At 36.9% G+C, this 26,834-nt stretch overlaps 1 protein-coding gene across 15 annotated transcripts in view; it reads right to left on the bottom strand.

Moving 5' to 3' along the window:
- Nucleotides 1-26,834, bottom strand: part of FAM13A (family with sequence similarity 13 member A) — a 337,193-nt gene that overhangs the window by 53,992 nt on the left and 256,367 nt on the right. For 11 of the 15 annotated variants that reach the window (XM_059887328.1, XM_005207750.5, XM_059887325.1 and 8 more), the window contains 3 exon segments: nt 12,557-12,601; nt 9,713-9,889; nt 3,347-3,533 (listed from right to left, as the gene is read on the bottom strand). In XM_059887328.1, the coding sequence (XP_059743311.1) occupies nt 3,347-3,533; nt 9,713-9,889; nt 12,557-12,601 (409 nt within the window). 15 annotated transcript variants of the gene reach the window in all.

Genomic DNA, 26,834 nt, shown 5'->3' with positions numbered 1-26,834 from the left:
TCCTTTTTTTGCTGTTGTTTCCTTCTTAAGTCTCATCTACTGGTTCCCTGTTATCTCCCCATCCTCTGCATGTTCATAGGCCTCAGGGCTCACGGTCCCTGAGGTCACTTCCCTTGTCTGTTCAAACTCACACCCTTGATTACTTCATCTAGTATACTGACTTTAAATACTCTGGGTTCGTTCCTTGGTCAGGTAACTAGATCCCACATGCCACATCTAAGAGTTCAAACGATGCAATGAAGATCAAAGATCTCGCATGCCGCAACTAAGACAGAGAATAGCCAAACAAACAAACGCAAAAAAACATGTCCAACATTGAACCATGATACTACTCCCAAACTTCTCTCTTCTCCATCTCAGTAAATCGGTTTCACAAACCTTCTAGCTGCTCAGGCCCAAACCCTTGGCGTTATCTTTCATACTACACAGGTAATATCAGAAATCTTGTCAATTCTATGTTCAAAATATATCAAAATATATCTATTACCTCATGACGACTGCAATACAGTACTCTAGGAGGACATTTTAGTCAATGTGAACAATGTCCCCTACCGCAGTGCCCTGCGCAGCCTGCAAGGCAATATGTGCTGGCTTGAGGATCACCTTAGTTCACGCCATCATCAGCTCACACCTAGATTATTGCAACAGTTTCCTAACTGGTTTCTCTGCTTCTGCCCTTGGCTGCGTCCTTTCCGTTCTCAACACAGTGGTCAAACCAAATTTCAGTAAGTCACATCACCGCTCTACCTAGAACCCTCACACGGATTCTCTTCTCACCCAGATTAAGGGCAGAGTTTTTACAATGTTCTATGAGGCCCTGCTTAATTTGTTCTCTCCTCACCTTCCATTATCTTGTTCACTGTCCGCATTCGCTTCTAACCATAATGGTATCTTTGCAGTTTCTTGAACATTTCATATAAGTGATTTTCTTGGCGTTTCTGAACCTGCTGTGATAGTATGGTTTGTTTCCTTACTTCCTCTAGATCTTTACATTCAAATATCAAATTCTTGGAAGGCCATCTCTAAAAACTCTATTTAAAATTGCAACCTCTGCCCATTTATAATTTCTAGCCTCATTTTTTGCTTTATTTTTCTTACTAATAGTTATCACTATGTAATATATTTCATGGTTTACTTTTTTACCTTGATTTTGTCTGTTTTTCCCACTAGAATGTAAGCTCCATGAAGGCAGTGATTTTTGCCTGTTTGTCTCACAGATGTATCCCCAGATTCTGAAATACTTCCTGGCACAGAGAAGGTATACTATTACATATGTTTTCCAGAAACAAAAGTTTAGTCAGTGTATAAAAAGCTTGTAAAGGAATAAGAGAAGGTTTTGGAGGAGAGTGGGGGAAAGTAAAAATAGAAGTTTAAAAGTAAGTAGGAAGTTAAGAAGCACAACTTCACTTTCAGGATGTAGTCTAAGCAGTAGTCACTGTCATGTTCCCTGGCTATTTGCTTTGTGGTTGGTTACCTGTGAAGATGAGATTTAAAATTAATGGAATATGAGAATCAGGAAATATCTCTGAGAATACCCTCACTTCACAGATGAGAAAGTGCTTCTGTCTGAGTTGTGTTGGCAGGGCTTTAAATTATTCATTGCAACAAAGACACGTTCCACTTAGCTCACTTATGTTAACATGTGACCTGCACAATCCTGGAATGTGGAGACTGGCAGCTAAGATGGGGACAAATCCTTTCACAGAAAAAAAAAAAAAAAAAAACACAGAATGGAATTAAGCTCTCTCATCCAAATGTTTTTAAACATCAACTATGTCCACAGTTTTAGTAATCACACATGTATTCTAAGGAATAAATATACTTTTCCAGTTTCATTAGCTACTACCACTTAGCTAATTTAAGATACTATTCCTGGTAGAAAAAAACACTGGTGAAAACAAATCATGGGCCGAATAAAGAGCTAACAGAGTTAGTATCATTTAGTTTATTAAAAATTTTACTTTTCCTTCAAATAAGAATTAAGTTAGTGTTAAAAACTAATGTATAATGGTTCCAAAGCTTGCATGCATGCTAAGTCGCTTCAGTCATGTCCAACTCTTTGCGATATCATCGACTATAGCCCACCAGGATCCTCTGTCCACGGGATTCTCCAGGTGAGGATACTAGAGTGGGCTACCACAGCCTCTTCTTGGGGGTCTTCCAGACCCAGGGATCAAGAGACCCTGTGTCTCTCATGTCTCCTGCACTGACAGATGGGCTCTTCACCACTAGTACCGCCTGGGAAGCTGTATTTGTAGAACGGTGTCAGACACCAGGCTGAGGTGGGTGACTGTGTTTACTCTAGCTGATCAGTTTGCTTCCAGAAACAGGGCATCAGGACATATGGGGGGAATGGAGCAAACATGCTCTCCCCAGATGTGCATTTATGCATATTTTCTTTAAGGAATAAAACTGGGAATTTTCTCTGAGTGCAGGCAGAAACTGACAACGGGAAAAGAGGTGGTCCATGAGTTTTGTTAAATTTATAGAAAACCCAGCATGGAGGTAAAAACTGCTGAGATAAACCAGAAGAGAGGCTTTAAACACTGTGAGAGAATGGATATTACCTATTTTTATTAGGGACTCCAGTTCATGTTATAAAATTCAACTTCAGTTTTTTTGGGGGGATTAAATTTCCGAAAGCTAAAGGAAATCAGAAGACAGACTTTGGTTCTCACTTTTCAAAGAAACTGAACATATACAATAAAGGATGATGTATACTTATAGTTAAACTGGATAAGTATTGAGTTATTGACTAAACTCACTTGCATAACTTATATATCAAATTCATGAACCAGCATTTAGGTCTGAGGTAACTGTTTAGGAGATAGGGGAAAAAAAACTATAGAGTATAGCTTTGAAATTAAATTTCTGAACACAAAGGGATTTCTGAACACAAAGACAGTTGATCCTATTTCCATATGTATTTTTCTTTTACCTCACTTTAAACTCATTAGTTTTTTATATTCATATAAATAAGAACAGATAAAATGGAGGAAAATAAGGAAAAATGCTTTGATAATTTTATTCTAAAAATAAAGTTTAAAAATGCTCAAAAGAATGAGATAAAAGTCAGACCAATTTCAATAACATAGAAATCAAAGTTTGTGCTGTTTCTGCTTCCTTTGGCAAAATACAGTGTTTCGTGAACTTGATTTTTATAGTTATTAAAAAGAAATAAAAGTGTGTATACTTAGTACCTCTAAGGTCTCTTTCAGAACTCATGTCCTATAATTCTGTGAAACTCGAGCTTGCCATTAATTTTTACTTTTTACAAAGCAAGGAAAAGAGATGTGGTATTTCCTAACTGGCTACAAGTAAAAATTTTATAGAATCATGCACTTACCACAAGACCATCTTGATTTTCATTGAGCTCAGAAAGTCTGGAACTGGATTTCTGACGTTTAGGTTTACCCCTTTCTCCAATATAACCAGAAGTATTTTCATATAATTTTTCCACTTCACAAGCATTCAACATACATTCATCAAGATTGCTGAAGCCAGAAGGAATATTTTCTTTGTTGAGACGTCCCCTTAAATTGAAAAAAAATTAGCTTCATTTTACTTTAAAAGGTAAAAAGGACTTTTTAAAGACACTGCATCATGCAGAAAGAAGAGTGCTTAGAAATTCCATGTTTCATCTTTTATAAAAATCTGAGCAGAGTGCTACTCCTGAGACCACTTGGTGCCAAATGTATCAGATTAAAAGAGAAATTATTCCTAAAGGCAAACTGGCGAGGGCTGTGTTTCTACCAATGAAAAGCTTTTGTATTTGTACCGAAAGTAATCTGTATTCAAAACCAGGGGAATTGTGCAAACTTGCAAAGACATTTTTCCATTATTCATAGGTTTTATATACATACATACATACACGTACATGGATCTTATAAATCAATATAATATATTAAGGAAAATCTGAAAAGGAAATACATCTTTTTCTCCAGAATGGGACACTGATTTTCTCCAATTGAGAAAGACATTTTATCACAGTATAAATGCATTAATACCTAAATCTGCCTATATTAGATGATCTGGGTAAAAATGATATAACAAGAACTACGGAATACAAAGAAAGCATTTCAACTGAAATATGGATTCATTACTTCCCAGTACCAGTTTCTGAATGTAAGCTTATAACTAAAGTTCCTTCATGACTTAGTTTTAGAAGTTTTAATTACAGAATTTAATTCATTTAACGCTCTTGAAATGCTTCCCTTAAGCATTTTTTCATTCTCTTTTAAGAGGTTTTTCACGAAAATTAGAGTACTTGTCAAAGTGTTTGTCTTTTACTACATCACAGAACAAATTAAACCATCAGTGCAGCACCATTTTGGAGAAGGCAATGGCACCCCACTCCAGTACTCTTGCCTGGAAAACCCCATAGATGGAGAAGCCTGGTGGGCTGCAGTCCATGGGGTCTCAAAGAGTCGGACACAACTGAGCGACTTCACTTTCACTTTTCACTTTCATGCATCAGAGAAGGAAATGGCCTGGAGAATATCAGGGACGGCGAAGCCTAGTGGGCTGCCGTCTATGGGGTCACACAGAGTTGGACATGACTGAAGCAACTTAGCAGCAGCAGCAGCACCATTTGGTCAGGTACAAATGAATGAGACTTACTCTCTGTCATGGTGTGACCTTAAAGGTACTTCCCTGCAACTAGAGATTACCATACTAAATGAAGTTAAGTCAGAAGAGACAGACAGATACCACACGATATCACTTACATGTGGAATCTACAATATAGCACAAATGAACCTAACTACAAAACAGAAAGAGAATCACGGACATAGAAGACAGATTGGTGGTTGCCAAGGGGATGGGAGGGAGGGATGGAGTGGGAGTTAGGGGTTGGCAGATGTAAACTGTCGCATATAGAATGGATAAACAGCAAGGTCCCACTGTATAGCACTGGCAACTACATTCTATATCCTGGGATAAAGCATAATGGAAAATAATATAAAAGCGAATGTATATATATGTGTGTAACTGAATCACTTTGCTGTACAGCAGAAATTAATACACTGTAAATCCACTATAATTCAATTTTAAAAATATATAAAGATAACTCCTAACCACCCAAAACTGTATTTGAAATTAGTGAGCTCCAAAGTGTAAAAATAAATGAACATATTTTACTATCAATCATATCCCCAAATGAAACAGAGTAAATTAAATATTTATTCTGTAATTTAAATTCATATCCTGTCTTAGGCTATCATGGAGGCAAAAGTATGAATTAAATATTATCATAATATTTTCACCATTACACTATCTTGGTGATTTTTAATTCTCCATATTTAATCTAGCCTTATTTTATACCTTTAATGTACACATATGTACATTTAGTAAAATTATATAAAAGATGTATATTACATTTATAAGAAATATTCCAAGTATAAAATAAATGAACACATGAGGAGAAGTTGCTAGGGACTAACATGCAGGCACATATACAAACACTCTTAAATCTCTCTCAAATTCACAATGAGTTTAATATTTAACTATGTCTCTTTCTTTGCCTTTGTATTTTCTTAATTCCTGGGATATAGATCCAATTATAATTTTTTAATGGAGGAATTTTTAGGTTTGAAGCTGTTGGAGTTGGTGATGGACAAGGAAGCCTGGTGTGCTGCAGTCCATGGGGTCACAGAGCCGGACACAACTGAGGTACTGAACTGAACTGAAGGACTAAACGGTGTCCCCCACCCTCCCCAGTTCATATGAGGAAGCCCTACCTGCCAGGGCGACAGGGCCTCTGAGGAGGTAACTAAGGTTGCGTGAGGTCATGACGGTGGGGACTTAATCCAAGAGGACGGGCATCCTTATAAGAAGAGGCAGGCACTGGAGAGCACGGAGAAAGGCCGTGTGAGGACACCCTCACTGAGCAGGCACTGCCAGCAAGGCAGCGAGGCCTCAGCAAGCACCCACCCTCAGCACCTTGATCTCGGACTTCGACCTCTCTGAACTGTGAGAAAATGCACTCCTGTTGTTTAAGTCTGTGGTACTTTGTTATGGCAGCTTGAGCAGATTAATACAAAAGCTAAACATTATTTTTAGAAACTAAAGGACCAAGTTTATTTTCTAATCTTTTTGAATAGTGAATGAATGACTGGAATAAATCCTGTTCAAATAAATATTCCCAAATCTAGTTGTGCAGTTGTGCTTAGGTGGAAATCCTGCTGTCCTCAAAGGATGCTCTTTGCTCTTGTGTGAGTCGGTGCCTGGGCGACCCTGAGGAGCACAGGAGCACGGTCCTTCGAGTAATATCCAGACTCGCACACCTGCCGTCACCGCGATTTAACCTGAACTTAGATCCTGGGGGCCTCTCACGCTCACTCTCCACATCTCAGGTTTTCTTTTTTCAGAGTTTCCTCCTTCCCCTACATGCATGCACACGTAATGTTCTGGCAATACTGAACTTTTTAATATTCTAAGATAGCACGATTTTCTTTTAGTTTGCAGTAGGAATTTAACATCATAGTTATATAATAAAAATAGGTATAATTTTTTAGTTCATTGTGTTTTAGAAAATTGAAATCATTTTCAATAGCCATGCTTTACTTTTTAAAAAATATTTATTACAAAACTTTCAAACATAGAAAAATACAGGGACTATCACCATGAACTTCCTTATATCCACCACCAAGATTCAACAATATTTTCTTGCTTCTGGCAGATGGTCAATTTTTAAATGAGAATTAAATTGAGCTCTCTCACATACTGAATATATTCCTTAAACTTTTACATTTTTAGTGTAATAAATAATAATATAAGCCTGATCATGTTTCCTTATGAACTGAGACAAATAAGAAATCATGTACATTAAAGTATTTCTAGTCTGTCTTCTGCATTGCTTTTTTAAAAAAATGTCATAATGGTATTAGTACAGACTTTATTGACTCTCCAACCTCACCCTGAAACATGGAGATATTTTTCTAAATGGTTGCAGGCAAAATAACATATCATGGATTTTTCAAAAACATTTTAAAACCATTCCATAGGGCTAATAGTTTTGAATAGAAGATAGTGAAGTGTAGCTTTAATTCTTCCTAATTTTTTAAGCAAAACTTGACAGAAATCTTAGAGAACAAATCAATTATGTATAAGCGAACACTGAGAAAAACATACTTGCTATAGGCTATAGTAATGATTCTTAACATTTTCAAATCTGACACCATGTAAGTGCATCTCTTGGGACGTACTGAAGAGGCCCTTGGGTGGGGGGCAGAAGTAGCAGAGCTAGAGCTCTGAGAGAGAGGGCCTTGTTCCTCCAAAGCTGTGGAGAGCTCGGAGCAGCCATTCAGTACTGGCTGAAAGCTAAAGGAGAAGGACTCTCAAGACATGACAGTGACCAGGGTGACAGGTTAGGAGGGGCCTTATGACCAGGAGGGTGAGGCTAACAAGGAGCATGGAAAGGGACTTCTGATTACCCAGACCACATACTAAGGAAATGAATCAGGTGAGACTGTAAGTTTCTTCTGCCATAAACAGTTTGCACACCAAGATTCTCTCACTCAACACACAGTTGACCATGATGAGTGAGAAGGATGAGCGATAAAGGAACTCCAGAGGAGGAAAAGGCTAGAGCTTCATGGGCACCTCTTCAGATTGTCAGGGGAAGCACACTGACTGAAACCACCCACCCTGGCCAGGCACCAGAGTAACTATTTGCATGAGTTGTTTTACGACAGGAGGTCCTGGTAAGGAACATGGAACTAATAAGCCACCACCAACCGGAAGAGTTCAGGAAAGGTCAAAAGGAGACACCACATGTCCGACCACCTCCCAGCATCCTTCTCTCTGGCATCCATCTTGGTTGAACAAGGCTTGCACCACCAGGAAGGACTCTGAGTCAGAATGATTGGCTAAAGACAACCCGGAAACTAATCCCATCACCATAAAACCCGAGACTGTGAGCCGAGCCACATGGCAGAGCTGTTCTCCTGGGTTCCCTTACCCTACTGCTCTCTACCCAGGTGCCCTTTTCCAGTAAAGTCTCTTGCTTTGTCAGCACATGTGTCTCCTTGGACAATTCACTTCCGAGTGTTAGACAAAAGGCTAGTTTCGGGCTCTGGAAGGGATGCCCTCCCTGCAACAAGATGGTTAGTTAGTCTCTTTCATTCTCCATCTCCTTTTGTTCCCTTGATGTTGATAGTGGAGAACAATCAAGGTAACTTCTACAGAAACATCCTCAGATGTGGGAAACTGTATTTAAATTCTGCAGGAGTGTTTATGCTCTGTTTCATATTTCTCTCCCTGGCTAGCACCCTGCTCACTCTTGACTTTACCCCTGCCATGGTCCTCCCTGGTCCACCCAATGCACCTAACACCACTAGGACTATTGCCCAGCTTTGTGCTAACATGCTCCTCTCTGTCCCAACAACAAGGGTAGAAAGCATGATGTCGTGACACACTAAGGATTTTAAAAATGCAGTGCTGTTGCATACAGTGTGGCAAAAAATAAAGCAGAGACTAAGAACAGTGTTAAATGAATAACTGGTGCTTGATGAATAACACAATATAGGCAGTATACAAACTAATTATATTCCTAAACATTTTCTATAAAGCTTACTCAGTAACTAATTTTAAATGTAAATATGTCCTATATTATAATTTTCCTATTTGCTAAAAGGAAATGTTATAGCACCCCCTCCTACCCACCAGCTCCAAAACAAATGTTTTCAAAAAAGTGTTGCTTATTATCACATGAAAAGTCAGTGGGTTACATAACTGATACTTTTTAATTTTTAAAATTATGTTTGCTAAAATAGCTCTTAAATATCTCAATAATGTGCATGTGCAACATGGAATTTACTTGTACTATTTATCTTATATCTTTAAGCAAAGATAAGTTTCTTTTTCCCCATAAACATTTTGGCATAGATGACAAGTCCAGATGAAAAAGAATGTGGGGAACTAGGGTTTGGTTTAGTCTTTGACATTTAATAAGAAGTACAAAATAACTTTATAGAGACTAAATGCTACAGTAGGCGAAACTTTCAGGAAAAATATGAGAATATAGTCTATTATATATAAATTTATTTTCCTTAACAATTTAAATCATGATTATTCAATAACATGAATGGTAATTATTCATTTGTATTTTTATTAAAGCTTTTAATGGAGAAGAGTTTATTGTAATACTCTTCTTGAAGTTCATGCTAAGAGAATGCTTTAAAATGAGACATTGTAATAATAAAGAACTCAAGCATTTCCTCTTTTGTTAGACTTGAGCTCAGCCTTTCTTATACTAAAACATTATCAACTGTCAGAGCATTCCAGTGACGTTCTGGTATTTAATCAGGTCAATATAAGTAGGGGAATCTGCTGGCTCATAAGAAAATCTAACAGCAAGCTGAATGTTGTCTAACAAGGGAAAAAACCACCTGTAGACAGGCATCTGGCAATTTTCTCCTCCAATGGTGCAGGATCCCTCTAAATAAGATATTGACGAGAAAGCCATGAAATGTATTAAATCAGAGGTAGCTTCCCACCACATACGAAACATCCAGATGAAAATGAAATATTTATTCAATCACGTGTGAATTTCCAAATGTTAACCAAGCTTAGAAGTGTCAAAATGAAAACTTTTAAAGTTTTAACCTGAATACTGAAATGAGAGTGCTATAACAGTCATGAATTTGGACATGTATCGTATATTTTTAAAAGAAGAGAGCAAATGTAAACAAGAGTATCAATGCCAACTCACACATCTCTGCTGTGTCGACTTTCATCCTGCTCCTTAGCCTGGCGTCGTCGCTGTTTGGTGGATGTGGAGGAAGATGATGATGCCCCAGATTCTGAGTCCTCTGAACTTTGGCCTCCAGAGCTATTAACATCAAAAAGATGTTGTTCTACAGCTGACCGGATGGTTCTTTCTAAGAGCCTGGTTAAAAAAAAAAAATCAATAACTGTGTTTAAAAATATGGCTCCATACATAGAGAACAGACTGGTAGCTGCCAAGCGGGGAGGAGGTTGGGGGAGGGATGGACTGGGAGGTTGGGGTTAACAGACACAAGCTTTAAAATACAGAATGGATACACAACAAGGCCCGACTGTATAGCACAGAGGACTATATTCAGTATCCTGTGATAAACCATAGTGGAAAAGAATATTTAAAAAAGAATGAATCACTTTCCTGTACAATCATAAATTAACACAACATTGTAAATCAACTATTCTTCAATTAAAAAGTCCCCATAATATTGGAAATATCAGCATTTCCAATGGAATATCTACTACCACTTCATGAGCAAAGACAGTATGAGAAATTAATCCTTCAATATTTGCACCGTGAATGAGAAACAAAACTAAATGCAACATATTCCACCAATCAGATAATTGCGTTTTCCATCTTTGTGGGTCCAGAATTACTGAAATGCTCACAGCAGATCCAGCAACAATTACAGGAGGCATTCAGGAAATAAGGATCATCTAATACAAGGCAGAATGAGGAAAGATTTTTTTCCCTCAAGGAATAATAATGAACCTATTCTTACAAAGGCAAGTATCATCCAGATTTCATACCAGTTCTGCAGGGGAAGACAGTATGACTTACAAAGCAAATTGGCACAAATAATTTTATGATCCCTACTATTTGAATTTCTTGAAGATAAAATTACATAGAAAATAACACTATTAAAAAAGAACAACTTACCAGAGCAATTACTCTTAATAACAGAAGGGTAAAACTTTCTGAATCTCTATTCAGTTAAATTGTGATATAAATGATTGAAACTGTATTCATACAAACATCCTAATATGATTGAAAATGTATTCATGCAAACATCCCAATATATACTACTGAAGAGAGAAGGACAGATTTATTTTATTCAACCTGAAGAAAACAGGTAAGCACAGGGGCTGACAAAAGTGATAATAAGATAAGGTATCATTTTTAAAGCTATATAGTCTTAAAATGTACCTAAACTCTTATCACTTCATTATTTAATTCTGAATAAGCAGGCATGAAGAATTCTAAACAGACAGTCCTCAAAGCGTGTTTTCCTTCACTTGAGAAAAGAATCACATCCAGACTCAAATTATTGAGTTGGACTTGTTGCCATCACTAACTTGCTTCCTTTTCTGTGTCCATTAAATACGTGTATAGTTTTTGTATATACACCTCAATAAAGCTGTTAAAATAAAAAAATATAGTTTTAAATGGTCAGACTGAGGAATAAATTTAGTTAAATAAAATGAGCTTTGAAAATTTAACAATTTAAGAACTTTTAGATTTTCCAAAGGTAGTTTTATAATAGACTTATAGTAATTTCATTAAAACTAGTTTCATTAAAACTATTTCATTAAAACAAGTGCAGTCTGACTTGGGCATAAGAACTTTAATATCTTGAACTCCACATCCCAATGATTTGAGATGACCTAATAGTGGTACCTAGGAATCTAAATAAATTAATATATACACACATACCAAACCCACACCTTTTCCAAACACTATACAAGTCACCTAAGAAGTTGTTAGGAAATAAACAGGCAAGAATATGTCTGTCTTGGCATAACTCTAGAATCTCTTTAAAATTCATAAAGATAAGAGAGATCAAATCTGCCCTCTGATTGCTTCCTTGTCTAATAAGGAGGAGAAAAAAATTCCCAAATCAACCAGGTAAGAACACTGGAGTGGATAACTACTCCCTTCTCCAGGGGATCTTCCCATCCTTGGGATCAAACCCTGGTCTTCTGCACTGCAGGCAGATTCTTTACCATCTGAGCCACCAAAGAAGCTCTATTAGATCCAAATTTATACTAATTAGTGCTTCTTCTAATTCTTTTCTCTTCCTCCTTATTATACCACCTGATATCAACACCACTCCTCATCCCCCTGATCTTTGTTGATGAAAATGCTCCAAATGGCCCACCCAGGCCCCAGCTGTGTCACGTAGCTGAAGCACAATGAACAATGTGGTCAGAGAGTAGGTGGGGGTAGAAAACTGGAATTCAGACTTTTGTGACTAGTGGAATTAAAGTAGAATTAAGTGTGACTAGTAGATTAATTAGAATTAATTCCACTGCCACTGCCCAGAGGAAAAAGGACTTGTTGCCATCACTAACTTCCTTCCTTTTCTGTGTTCTATCAGCCTGGGAAGTCCCCAAACACAGTGCCCAAGGCTTATTTAACCTCAGACACCTAACACTATGCTTAGTGTATTACAGGTGGCCAATAAATGGAGGCTGATTAAAACAAATGAAGGAAGAAGTAAAATGTATGTTCATACCTTCACCTTTAGTGGCAAGACACTTCTTAAATCACAGACTGCTTTGCACATATTAACTGACTAACATTATTTTGACTGAAATAAATAGAAAATCTCAGATGTTCACATGGCCAAGCTCTCTCCAGTCCCACGCCCACACAGAAACTCAAATAGGAACATTTCTTATTTAGTCTTTTCCTCTGGGTAGTCAAAAAATCATCATTGGTTATGTACTGTATTAATCTTCCAATGCAGCACACCATTAGAATAGTTTTTTTTTTTTTTTTTTTACTGCTTAGTAAGTGAAAGGAGGGGAAAAAAGCCCAATCTGGACCACTTACTCTCCAGTTGATGACACACTGCTGACTTGGGATACGTGGGCACTGCTGAAAAAGAAGCAAAAGAAAGGACGTCAGATTAAGCAGAGCACCAGAGCCTGTGAACAAAACCTATGAGGGGATCCTGGGCTGGAAGTATTAGCCAGGCCCTGAGCAACCCTCATATGACAGTTTATCACCCACTGACAGATGCTGGTTTCTCTTATCTAGATTAGAGATGGCCCTGGGTGGTTACTTCCAAACAGCATTTTTTCCTCCATTTTAAGATGTCCATGACAGATAATTTCAAAAGTGATCTTGGAAAAACCATCTCTACCTCTCAGACTACTGCCATGGTCCTAAGTCCAGGGTCTTCTTCTTTTCCGAAATGTTAATTGCAGCTGACTGCTTTTCTGTTTCTAGCTCCCCCAGCCCAAGTCCATCTCTCCTGCCCATTCCCTTCAGACCTACAGACAGGAGCATCTTCTTAAAACTGCTCTAAACATTGGGCAGGGGTGGTGGGGGCCAGAGAACGGGGAACAAACACTGTTTTCTCCAGGACTCTCCCTGAGCCACCTCTTCTGCCTAAGTTCCTCACGATGGAAAAACACCTTGAGTTCCATAACGTTTCATCTTGCTGCTAAGTCGCTTCAGTTGTGTACCACTCTGTGCGACCCCAGAGACGGCAGCCCACCAGGCTCCCCCGTCCCTGGGATTCTCCAGGCAAGAACATTGGAGTGGGTTGCCATTTCCTTCTCCAATGCATGAAATTGAAAAGTGAAAGCGAAGTCACTCAGTGGCGTCCGACTCCTAGTGACCCCATGGACTGCAGCCTACCAGGCTCCTCCGTCCATGGGACTTTCCAGGCAAGAGTACTGGAGTGGGTTGCCATTTCCTTCTCCAACGTTTCATCTTAACACTTAATTAATTAACACCTAATGCCCTTCTATCGAGCATTTATAAACTTCCTCATTTTTCTCATTTTCTCCAAATCCTGAATTCTTTGAAAGTATTGAAAAGTAGTAAAAGAAAAAAAAATAGTCAATATAAAGCGGAACAGTGAAACGATAGAATACTATCTGATTTGCACCTTGGCACAGGGAGGTGCAGGCTGGTGGCTGCTCTAACTGCACCAATGGCAGTACTTGCTCACATTCTGCCCTGTGGTGCTTACTTGCCTTGCAAATCAAGGTTCAGAAGTATCAAATTAAAAAAAATCTTTTGTGCATGCCAAACTACCGTTTTGCCTAACAAATCTAATAGTTCTCCCACTTTCAAGTCCCTCTTTGTAAAAGACACCTGAAGAGAATACAAACTGCTAGTAGCAAGATCAATATTCATGGCTGCCTTTCAATCATTCTGGGCATTCTCATTTATACTACAGAATTTTCAGCATATGAATGTGTTGCTTCTTCCATATGCGTCTCATCTCTTTCCATTTAGACTCTAAGTGCCTCAAGGGACTCTATAACATTTCTCATTTTCTTTCATGACACTACATACCACCAGCACCATACCCAATACAGTAGTCATTATCCTAGAGGTGATCAACAGACACTCACTCTTCCGCCTCAGAGAATCCCTTTAGCTAAAGCTCTTTGTCATGGCCACACACCACCACAAATCCCAGAAAACCTGTACAAAAAATGCTATTGTGTAGTTATGAGAAACTTATGAGAAGAATCTTCGTTAATAAATGAATGAACAAACAAACATACCCTAATGATTGCTGAGTGCTCACTATGTTTCAGACATTGTGCTAAGTATTGTTTACACAGCTTTTCTCATTTACTGTTTACAGTAACCCCATGAAGTAGGTAGGGACAGTTGTTTTCTTTTCCCTATTTTCAAATGAAGAGGTTAGAGAGGTTAAGTAACTCACTCACAGTCACAGAGTCAAGAAGTAGATGAGCTGGAATTTGAACCAGAAGAGTTTTAGCTTAAGAGTCTAAGCTCCTAATCACTACACTAGACTTTCAGTCCATCACTCACTAGAAGAAACACTACAGTCATCTTCGTACATGGAAGCATGGACTTAGGTATTTAACTTTGCTTTTAATTACAACGATTTCGGTCTCACAATGTCTGCTATTCACAGAGGTTTCCAGGTTACATAACCAATAATAAATCCTTTGCTGCTCTCTGCCCTCAGCTGGAACGGGCAGCCCTGACTTCTGATGCTTTGTGGCTCACCCTCTGTAAATTAAACACTGTATAATTTACTCCTGTACTCCACTTCTCATGCAGTTACGCAACCTTGCTTTTGGGAGCAGTGGCCAATGTGAATAATGCTCTGGGAGAACCCAGAGAAGGGAAAAGAATATAGATCTGCTAAGATACTAAAAACACGACAAAGACATGTAAGTACAGTCAGCCAATCAGCCAGCCATGCCATCTCAGAAGGAAGATACATTTCCTCTCCTTCCTTCTATACACTTTTGATCTGATCTTCTTTTTGCTTTTAAGCACATAATGATATTTTGATATTCCTTTTTGGTGAGCAGGAAGGAGAAGATGAAAAATTGTGGGGAAGAAACAGAGAAGGGAATGACAACAAACGGGACCAGGTCCTGAGATTCGTAACTCTCTGAGTAGGTGCTTTTCAAACTCTAACGTGTATCAGAATCACCTGGGATCCTGTTCACACACAGGTTCTGATTTAGTAAGTCCAGGTGGAGGGAAGGGGAAGCTGGGATTTTGCATTTTTAACAAATTCCCCAGTGATCATGATGCTGTTGATTCGTGGAAGACATTGATTAGCAAGGTTCCAAATTCTTGCAACTAAAATTCATTAAAACTTCAATGATCTAGATATCACAACCACTATATTTTTTAATTAAAATTTTTTAATTAATTTTTTTAATTGAAGGATAATTGCTTTACAGAATTTTGCTGTTTTCTGTCAAACCTCAACATGAATCAGCCATAGGTATACATATTGGCTTCTGAAACTCCCTCCCAACTCCCTCCCCATTCCACCCCTCTAGGTTGATACAGCGCCCCTGTTTGAGTTTCCTGAGCCATACAGCAAATTCCTGTTGGTTATCTATTTTACACATGGTAATGTATTTTTAAACATTCTAAGTGCTTTAGATACGATTTGGAAAACTTACTCTGTTAATAAAAGTCCATACATCAAAATTTTCCTCAGAGCTTAAAGAAAAATGACCCGAGCCATCTAAATCAGTCTTAAAGAGCCTTTCTCAGGATGCAAAATAAATGAATAAATCAATAATAAGACTTAGTAATTAAATCATATTGATTTTTGTTAATACACTTCTCTTAGGTCAAATTTATAAAAATTTATATTTTTGTGTTTCTGTAATAGGCCTTTGGAATTTTTGATATTACTTAACATGTCCATACTTCCAGGCTTTTTTAAAACAGAATTTTTCTAAAGAAAATATTCTGAAAAGAGAATGTTTTCCACTGGGAATCAGAAAAGAGAGGTTCCGGTCCTGAATCTGTAGTTAATTAGCGGCAATCATAGTCAGATTATTGGTTAGCTTGGCTGCTTTGGGATGGTTTCTTCATACAGAAAATGAAAGCCTTGGCTAGTGATCTCTGTGATTTTCTTCGAGCTATAAAAGTTAATAAGACGATCTCAGTTTCAAGTTTATTGCCCCAAAGTCTAAAACATTACAAAAGGTTATAACTGCATATTTAGTTTTATGACGGTGTCAGTCACAGTTAAGGTTTATCAGATTCCAAAATGGCTTTGGTCAGGTATCCAATCATGTCTACAGTTTCTGTGGGATATGCTTAACAAGTTACGAAGAGCAAGATTTCTAAGAATATTAATGTCAGAAATAGGGACTGCTTCCATTGTTATAATTGGCTCACAGAGGTAATTTTAAGACACTAACAAAAAGGCAATAAGCAAATAAGCTAAAGTGAAAGACTTCCATCTACATGTTTTTTGTCTCCTGCAGAGAGCTAAGAATAATGAACTTTATTGTTATTGTTTATTGCTATTGTTTATTGTTATTGTTTATTTTCATTATTGTTTATTGTTATTATTTATTGTTCATTTTATTGTTTATTGTCATTGTTTATTGTTATTATTTATTGTTCATTATCAGTCAAGGGTTCATTCAGAGCCCTTGACTGATTTGCTAAGAAAATCTTTTATTTATGCAATATAAATACTTGAATATGGAAGAGTTCATTTCCTAATGTTGATGAAGGGATTATTCAAAACTAAATAAATAAGCACATGTGCAAATCCAGCATTATGGTCAATTTCATTACCCAAGTCTACTTAAGTGATAGTGCGAGTCAATGTTCTCCTGGTATGGTCATTCAAAACAGATAGTAAGTCTACTCTGAAATATATTCTATGACATAGTTAAATATATTTATTCTTTATTTCTATTAGCAAAACATTCTTGAGAAATGATTATACTCAGAAATATTAGTCTATAAAATTTACATGTGATAAGATGCACAGAACGCTTGTTGACAAGTGATTCATTAATTGGATCTTTTGACTTGAAATAAAGAAAACTTCCAAATCTCTGAAACCAGATATCTTGAACAAGCATGTGTTCTCTTTTTCTGTCTGTCCTTTAACTTCACTATGTTCTCTTTTCTAGGGGGTGTAAAATCCTGCCCATAAGATATTGTTTTAATGGGAACCATTAGGTCTAACAGAATTATCCTTTTCCTCTAGAAATAATACTTATATTCTCTCAATTTTTTTTAATGAGTAAGAATTTAAAAGACAATTACGTGATGTCTGTTTCAACTTAAGGATGAAGATCCTGTAACTAGTCATCAAAATAAAATGAAACTTTTAATTTGCTTATTTAACAGAATACAGTATTTTTAGTATCATCTGAAAATACTAAAAGTTGATACACAGTATCAACATCATAATTACAGCATTATTTCCTTGTAACTGTATAATGGATTTCTAAATTATTTCCATGATTTTAATTCAATTTTCTACAGTGTCTTATATTAAAACAAATACACTAATTCCTCAATATTTATTCCCTTTGCTTTAACTTTTAGTTATGATTAGCATATGCAGAAATTTAAAGGAGCATTTATAGATATTTAGATTTGACAAAAATCACATCACTATTTTGTGTTATAGGATTTTTAAAAAGCCTCATTTTTAAAAAATTATATACTGTGCATACAATACAGAACATAAGCTGAAAACATACTACTGAGTCACCGGATGTGACTCAGGAAAAGGAAAATATTTATCCTCACATTTTTTTACTGAAACACACACAACCTAGTCCTTTAAATTTAGGGCTGATTTGAAGGAAAAAATTATTCTTCAATTTAAATTTTGACTCTATATTAAATATTTTCTAATATTAAACAGAGCCAATCAAAACGTCAAAATACCTTTTGTACAGCTTCTTCCAGGCCCTAATTATTGGGTTTTCCATTTTATATATTTATTTTTTTTCCTCCAGCTTTTATTTTTTATTTATTTTAAAAATTTTTATATTATTATTTTTTTTTTTACAATATTGTATTGGTTTTGCCATACATCAACATGCATCCGCCATGGGTGTACACGTGTTCCCCATCCTGAACCCCCCTCCCTCTTCCCTCCCCATACCATCCCTCTGGGTCATCCCAGTGCACCAGCCCCAAGCTTCCTGTATCCTGCATCGAACATGTTTTGCATAAAAAGAAATTAAGAGTCTTTTCTCTTTTTTAGTTTATAGACTAAGGTCTTTATAAAGCAAAATTAAGAAATGAAAAGAGAAGCCACTATATATTCTATACCCATTTATAGATGAGGAAATTGACATTCCAAGAGGTTCAGTACCTCACGCAACTTTACACAGCTCTGATTCCATCTCATGTAATGGGCTTTAGACATGTCCTTAATAATAGACCTAATCTTGGTCTCAAATAATGCTACTATTCACATAAATCTTTGACTACACATCTATTTATTTTCTTAGAGTTAAAACAGACTACTAAAAGTACTTTTTGGATTCGTGTGGAAATTTTCTTCTCAAAATTTATGCATTCCAGAAAACTTTTAATTTCATCTATTTTCATGCCATAAAATGGCATGAAGCATTCTACAGTCTTTCAAAAACTACCATATCCCTCACAGCAAACTTCATTTCTGATTACTAGTATTGTTCAGTTTTTTTTTTTCCACGTTTACCAGAGGTTTTCTATTTTATTCTTTTCATTTTTATCTTTACTCTCAAAGAACAAGTTCCTGGATTCAAGTTTCAGTTCTGCTTTTTTTGTTTTATTACTATTAAATCCTTTCGGGTTTCCAAGAGGTTGCTTTTCTTCCTTTTTATAACTTCTTATTCTGAAGGTGTAGCTGCCCATTTATTTTCAATCTTTTTAAGAAGGTACCTCTTAAAAAGAGCTTAGATCTCATTCCACAGATTTTGATATGTACATTTCCCCTTTTTCTTCCAGTTTGTACTTGAAATTTTTATTTCCTATTGGAAATTCTTCCTCCCTTTAGGGGAGTTTCCATGGGTTGATTGGAAACTTTTTGTTATTAATTATACTGTGGTTAGAAGATATGACTGCTAGTATCTCTACTTTTCAAGAATCTTTAGAGATAGCTGAGTAATTTCTTAGGAAGCAGCAGAAATGCCTAAGCCCTATTTGTAGGTTGCAAACTTTAGTGAATGTGATGCTTCCTTATTTTAAATCTTACTAATTTTATTGAATTCTCAGTGCTATTTTATAAATTTTGTTTGTTATAGACATATAGTGGTATGAATAAGTTTGATACTTCAAATGTGTTTGCATGTTTATCTCAGTTAAGAGTTTAAATTTATATGACTTACCACAATATTGCAAAGTAATTAGACTCCAACTAAAATAAATTAATTAAAAAAATAAAAAAATTATATGATGATGCAAAGTTATTTTATACATACTTATTATTTATAACCTTTATAGTTTTAGTATGAATTTTACCCAATAAAGTAAGTCTAGGTTTGTCCTATTTAATGGATCTGGCTTTAAACTTTAGTTGTTTTGATATTGCTATTGCTATCTGTTTTCTCTCTATCCATACTTATCAAATAAATCCTATATTATTAATCTTCCTGTGCTATTTTGTTTTAGGTATAACTCTTTTGAACAAAACATAGTTCAAGTAGTCATTTAAAAAAAGCATTTTTAGCTATTATCAAAGCATTTAATATACTTACACAGTTGTAACTGAAATATTTGTTCCAGCTTTGCATTTTGATTTATGTTTTATAAGTTTGGAGCTCTCTTTTCCTTTGACTTCTGTCTCTGCTCTTCTGAGGTGATTGGGGATATAGGAGTCCTATGCACAATTCTAGTTGTTGTCTCTCATACCCAAACATCTATAACTATCAAAACTGAAACAAAAACCCAAACAACAGGATGGGGAACACGTGTATACCTGTGGCGGATTCATTTTGATATATGGCAAAATCAATACAATATTGTAAAGTTAAAAAATAAAATTAAATTAAATTAAAAAAACAAAAAACAAAAAAACAAAGCCTGTGCTCTGGGACAACCAGAGAGATAGGGTGGAGAGGGATTTGGGAGGGGCTTTCAGGATGGGACAGGGGGAAACATGAATACCTGTGGCTGATTCATGTTGATGTATGGCAAATCCATCACAATATTGTAAGGTAATTATTCCCCAATTAAAATAAATTACTTAATTTAAATAAATAAACAGTGAAAACAAAAACAAAAAACAATCAACCAGAAAAGCCCCCTACAACTCCTGACTCCTGCTTCTACTCTCTGACCTTCCTTGCAAGAAATTGAGAATTTCATCACTGTCTTTGATCCTCCACTAATGATTATAATCAGGTTTCTACTTCTTAGTTAAAAAATATTTTTTTAGATTCACCTCACATTTAGCTGGGTATATAATAAATAATAAAATGTCTCTTGTTTAGTCATGCCCAACTCTTTACAATCCCATGGACCGTATAGACTGCCAGGCTCCTCTGTTCATGGGATTTCCCAGGCAAGAATACTGGAGTGGATTGTCATTCCCTTCTCCAGGGGATCTTCCCAAACCAGGAATTGAACCTAGGTCTCCTGCATTCCAGGCAGATTCTTTATCAGCTGAGCCACCAGGGAAGCCGGTAACTAGGTAAATATGGACACTGATTTCCATTTCTATTAATAGAAGTATGCATTCTTCTAAGGGTTTGATCCCTGGGTCAGGAAGATCCCATGGAGAAGTAAATGGCAACCGACTCCAGTATTCTTGCCTGGAAAATTTCATGGGCAGAGGAGCCTGGAGGGCTACAGTCTGTGGGGTTGCAAACAGTCGGATATTGCTGAGCCTGAACAGATATACTTCTAATAAGAGAAGTATATATTAACTTCTATTTCTATTAGTATGGTTTCCTTCTTAGAATCATAATTTTCAGGTTGGCTTTCCAATTTCTGATTTTCATATCTAACATAATTTCTCTCATAGTTTTTTTTTTTTTTCCTTTATCCTTTTCTTCATTTTGGAAGAACTTCTCAAGTTTCTCTCTCATCATGAACTTGATTTATTTCAAATACTCTCTGCTCTTTACTGCCTTGCAAAGTTTTAACAATATCTGCAAATACATTTCTAGGCTACCCTTTCCCTCATTTCAGCTGTTCTGTATCTCTAGCCTTTTAATTCTAAACTTATTCTCCCCTTACAGGTTCCTACTCATGTTTGAAGAGGTTGGTTATATCCTTGAGCATTTTTGAGAACAGCAGTAGCAAATAGTACTTCCCAAGTTTTCCTCTGAATCATATAAAAAGCAATCCTCTGAAATCTGTTTCTACTCTGAGTCCTCAGAGCAAATCATCCTTTCTCTCAGTTTGTAATTTCTCTTAATAGGTCCCAAATAGTTCTTTCTGCTTAGTGGTTCATAAGGGGAAACAATCAACTCAGGCAGAGCCCTTATCAAAAACCTGGCTGGGCATATTGTTCTGAGTTTACTTCACTGTCCCTTGGCTATGGGCAGATGCCTTCTCTTGGATGTACACTTTAAAAGCCAGGATATGAGTCTACCCTTGGACAATCTACAATGCATATTTGAGTGGACTTGCTGTTTGGACTTGTGGTCCAATTTATGATTAAGCTGGAGAATCAGAAACAAATTTGTACTTTGTCTTTGAGCAGTGTACACTTGAAAGAATGCATTAAATCCAATAATCTCCCTTTCTCAAATGCCTTTGTTAGGTAACTGAGCACCTCAGGGGGATGCCCCCTCCTCTCTATTGTTTTGTGGACTTAATGTTCTAGTCTCTAAATAGGAGATGAAAAAGAATACACAACTCAGATCTGGATGGTTCAGAAAATAAGTTTGTGTTCAGCTGGGGGAAATGTCACTTGCTTTTCTGGTCAGCAGTAAACACTGGAAGGAATCCAAGTCAGTGTTTTTGCCTTCCTTCTCTCTTTGTGGTTACTGTGTTGTTCAGATGGTGCAATATGAAGCTTGCAAGGCCAGAGAACATTTCTCAGTCCATCCTCATTGATGGTGTGATCTTTGACAAATGTTTTTCTTCTTTATCACTGTGATAACACTGTCTCTAGTTTTGGTCTTTATAGCAAAAGTAACTGCGGTTTTGCACTGTTGAACTTTAATATCAAACTTTTTGTTTGATATTGGAATGCATTCTTAAATGTGGTTATGTTATACATTATTTTAATGTGCATTTATTGCTTTATATTATTTGTAATGACTTATTACTTGGTGTTTATTTTATATTTATTTTAGACCAGGAAATTATGCTGGACAAAAAGCGAATTCAAGCAATTTTCTTGTTTGAGTACAAAATGGGTCATAGAGCAGTGGAGACAACCCACAACATCAACATTTAGCCCAGGCACTGCTACTGAATGTGTAATGCAGTGGTGGTTCAAGAAGTTTTGCAAAGGAGACAAGACATTTGAAGATGAGGAGTGCAGTGGTTGGTCATCAGAAGTTGACCACAACCAACTGAGAGCATACACAGAAGAACTATACAAAAAAGGTCTTAATGACCTGGATAACCACAATGGTGATCACTCGCCTAGAGCCAGACATCCTGGAGTGTGAAATCAAACGGGTCTTAGGAAGCATCACTATGAACAGAGCTAGTGGAAGCGATGGAATTCCAGCTGAGCTATTTCAGATCTTAAAAGACGATGCTGTGAAAGTGCTGCACTCAATATGCCAGCAAATTTGGAAAACTCAGCAGTGGCCACAGGACTGGAAAAGTCAGTTTTCATTCCAATCCCAAAGAAGGGCAATGCCAAACAATGTTCAAACTACCACACAATTGAACTCTTTTCACATGCTAGCAAGGTAATGCTAAAAATCCTTCAAGCTAGGCTTCAATAGTATGTGAATTGAGAACTTTCAGATGCACAAGCTAGATTTCGAAAAGGCAGAGGAACCAGAGATCAAACTGCCAACACCCACTGCATCATAGAAAAAGCAAGAGAATTCCAGAAAAACATCTACTTCTGTTTCATTGACTACGCTAAAAGCCTATGACTGGGTGGATTACAACAAACTGTTGAAAATTCTTGAGGAGATGGGAATACCTGACCTGAGAAGCCTGTATGCATGTCAAGAAGCAACAGTCAGAACCAGACATGGAACAACGGACTGGTTGGAAATTGGCAAAGGAATACGTCAAAGCTTTATATTATCGTCCTGCTTATTTAACTTATATGCAGAGCACATCATGGGAAATGCCAGGTTGGATCAATCACAAGCAGGAATCAAGATTGCCAGGAGAAATATCAATAACCTCAGATATGCAGATGACACCATTCTAACGGCAGAAAGTGAAGATGAACTAAAGAGCCTCTCGATAAAGATGAGAGAGGAGAGTGAAAAAGCTGGCTTAAAACTCAGCATTCAAAAAATTAAGATCATGGCATCTGGTTCTTTCACTTCATGGCAAATAGGAAAATAATGGAAACAGTGACACACGTTATTTCCTTGGGTTCCAACATCACTGCAGATGGTGACTGCAGCCATGAAATTAAAAGATGGTGGCTCCTTGGAAGAAAGCTATTACAAACCTAGACAACATATTCAAAAGCAGAGACATCACTTTGCCAATAAAGGTCTATCTAGTCAAAGGTATGATTTTTCCAGTAGTCATGTATGGATATGAGAGCTGGACCATAAAGAAGGCTGAGCACTGAAGAATTGGTGCTTTTGAACTGTGGTGTTGGAGAAGACTCTTGAGAGTCCCTTGGATTGCAAGGAGATCTAACTAATCAATCCTAAAGAAAATCAACCCGGAATGTTCATTGGAAGGACTGATGTTGAAGCTCCAATACTTTGGCCACCTAGTGAAGAGCCAACTCACTAGAAAAGACCCTGATGCTGGGAAAGATTGAAGGCAGGGGGATAAGGGGACATCAGAGGATGAGATGGTTGGACGGCATCACCAACTCAATGGACATGAATTTGAGCAAACTCCAGGGGATAGGGAGAGACAGAAAAGCCTGGCATGCTGCAGTCCATGTGGTCTCAAAGATTCAGACATGACTGAATGACTGAACAATAACAACTGAGAGCATCACTGAAGCTGAGCCTCTTACAATTACATGAGAAGTTGCTGAAGGACTCAATGTTGACCATTCTATGGTCATTTGGCATTTGAAGCAAACTGGAAAGATGGAAAAGCTCGATAAGCTGGTGCCTTATGAGCTGACTGAAAATCAAAAGAATTGTCATTTTGAAGTGTTCTCTTTTCTTATTCTACACAACAACAATGAACCATTTCTCGATTGGATTGTGACATGCAATGAAAAGTGGATTTTATATGACAACTGGCAACGATCAGCTCAGTGGTTGGATCAAGAAGAAGCTCCAAAGCACTTCCCAAGGCCGAATTTGTACCAAAAAAGATCATGGTCACTGTTTGGTGGTTTGCTGCTGTTCTGATCCACTACAGCTTTCTGAATCCCAGTGAAACCACTACATCTGAGAAGTATGCTCAGCAAATCGATGAGATACACTGAAAACTGCAATGCCCGCAGCTGACACTGGTCAACAGAAAGGGCCCAGTTCTTCTGCACAACAACTCCCCACTGCAAGTTGCACAAGTAACACTTCAGAAGTTGAACAAATTGGTCTATGAAGTTTTACCTTGTCCGCCATATTCACCTGACCTTTCACCAACCAACTACCACTTCTTCAAGCATCTTGACAACTTTCTGCAGGGAAAATGCTTCCACAACAAACAGGATGCAGAAAATGATTTCCAAGAGTTCACAAAATCATGGATTTTTATGCTACAGGAATAAACAAACTTATTTCCCATTGGCAAAAACGTGTTGATTGTAATGGTTCCTATTTTGATTAATAAAGATATCCTTGAGCCTAGTTATAATGATTTAAAATTCACAGTCCTAAACTGCAATTACATTTGCACCATCCTAATCTAAATGTCCTCAAGGTTAATCCATATTGTGCATGTGTCAAAAGTTCATTCCTTTTTAAAGGCTGAGTAATACTCCACGGTAAGGATATTCTGCACTTTGTTTATCCATTAACTCACTGTTGAACATTTAACTCATTGATGGACATTATCTTCTACCTTTTGGCTATTGTGAATACTACTACTATGACTATGAGTGCACAAACATCACTTTTGGACCTTACTTCCAGTTCTTTTGAGTATATACCCAGAAATGGAACTACTGGGTCATATGGTAATTCTAAGTTCAATTTTTTGAGGACTCACCATAACTAATTTCAATAGTGGCTGTACTATTTTACATTTCAACCAGGAATGCACAAGTGTTTCAGTGTCTTGTCATCTTCACCAATACTGGCTATTACTATTTTTTTTATAGCAGCCATCCTAATGGGTATGAAGTGGTATCTCACTGTAGATTTGATCTGTATTTTGCTGATGATTGGGGGCTTCCCTGATAGCTCAGTTGGTAAAGAATCTGCTTGCAATGCAGGAGACCCCAGTTCAATTCCTGGGTTGGGAAGATCCACTGGAAAAGGGAAAGGCTACCCACTTCAGTATTCTTGGGCTTCCCTTGTGGCTCAGCTGGTAAAGAATCTGCCTGCAATGAGGGAAACCTGGGTTCAGTCCTTGGGTTGGGAAGATTCCCTGGAGAAGGGAAAGACTACTCACTCCAATATTCTGGCCTGGAGAATTCCATGGACTTGATAGTCCATGGGGTTGCAAAGAGTCGGACACGACTGAGCGACTTTCACTTTTACTTTGCTGATGATTAATGTTGTGGAGCAGCTTTTCATGTGATGATTGGCCATTTGTATATGTTCTTCGGAGAAATGCCTATTCAAGTCTTTAACCCATTTTCTAATTTGGTTATTTTTGTTGCTGAGTTTTAAGAGTTCTCTATCTGTTCTAGATATTAATTCCTTATCAGATACATGATTTGCAAATATTTCCTCCCATTTTGTGAGCTGGCTTTTTATTCTGTTGACAGTGTGGTTTTTTAAATCACAAAATTAAAAAAATTTAAAGAAGTCCAATTTGTCAATTTTTTTCCTTTTTCCTGTGCCTTTGGTGTTACATCTAAGAAATCATTGCCAAATTCAATGTCACATAGCTTTTGGCTGATGTTTTCGTCTAAGAATTGTATAGTTTTAACTCTCACATGTAGATCTTTGATCTACTTTGAGTTAATTTTTGTATATGGTGTTAGGTAAGGGTTCAACTTGATGCTTTTGTGTGTGGATATTCAGTTTTCTCAGGACTATTTTTTTTGAAAAGACTGCTGTATGGCACTTTTTGAAAATATGAAAAAACAGCTCTCTTGAGACTCAGGGTCTTGGCCAGTGAGATCCTGGCATCTCTAATGAGTTCCACATACTTCATACTATAAAGATAGTATTAACAAAGAACAGAAAAATAACAAATGCTGACAAGAATGTGAAAAAACAGTACTCTTGTGTATTACTAGTGGAAATGTACTTAAAAATGCTTAAGGTGGTAAAATTTATATTATGTGTATTTTATCACAATTAAAAACTTTTAAACTGTTAAAATGGCAAATTTTATTTCTATTTTACCACCAAGAAAAAAAGGAAACAGCTCCATAAGCAGAGGTGATGTACCTCAATTTAGAGATACTGTTCTAGTCAAAATGGACAGGAAAAAACAATTTTAAGTAAACAGTTATCTGGGTCTAAAGACACCCAAAATACCTAGCTGACTTTATCATCTTGGGTGAAACATCAAGCAGATAATTAAATAAACAACCTGCTTATTTGTTCTACCTTCTAGTTAGTAACCTGAAATAGTCTTATGAACAAATACAATGTCTGGTAATACACTTCTCCAAGTTATCACATTGGATAATAATGATAATTTT

The sequence above is a fragment of the Bos taurus genome, chromosome 6 (assembly GCF_002263795.3).
Source record: "Bos taurus isolate L1 Dominette 01449 registration number 42190680 breed Hereford chromosome 6, ARS-UCD2.0, whole genome shotgun sequence".
NCBI lineage: Eukaryota > Metazoa > Chordata > Mammalia > Artiodactyla > Bovidae > Bos > Bos taurus.
This window is presented reverse-complemented; position numbering and strand designations above follow the sequence as displayed.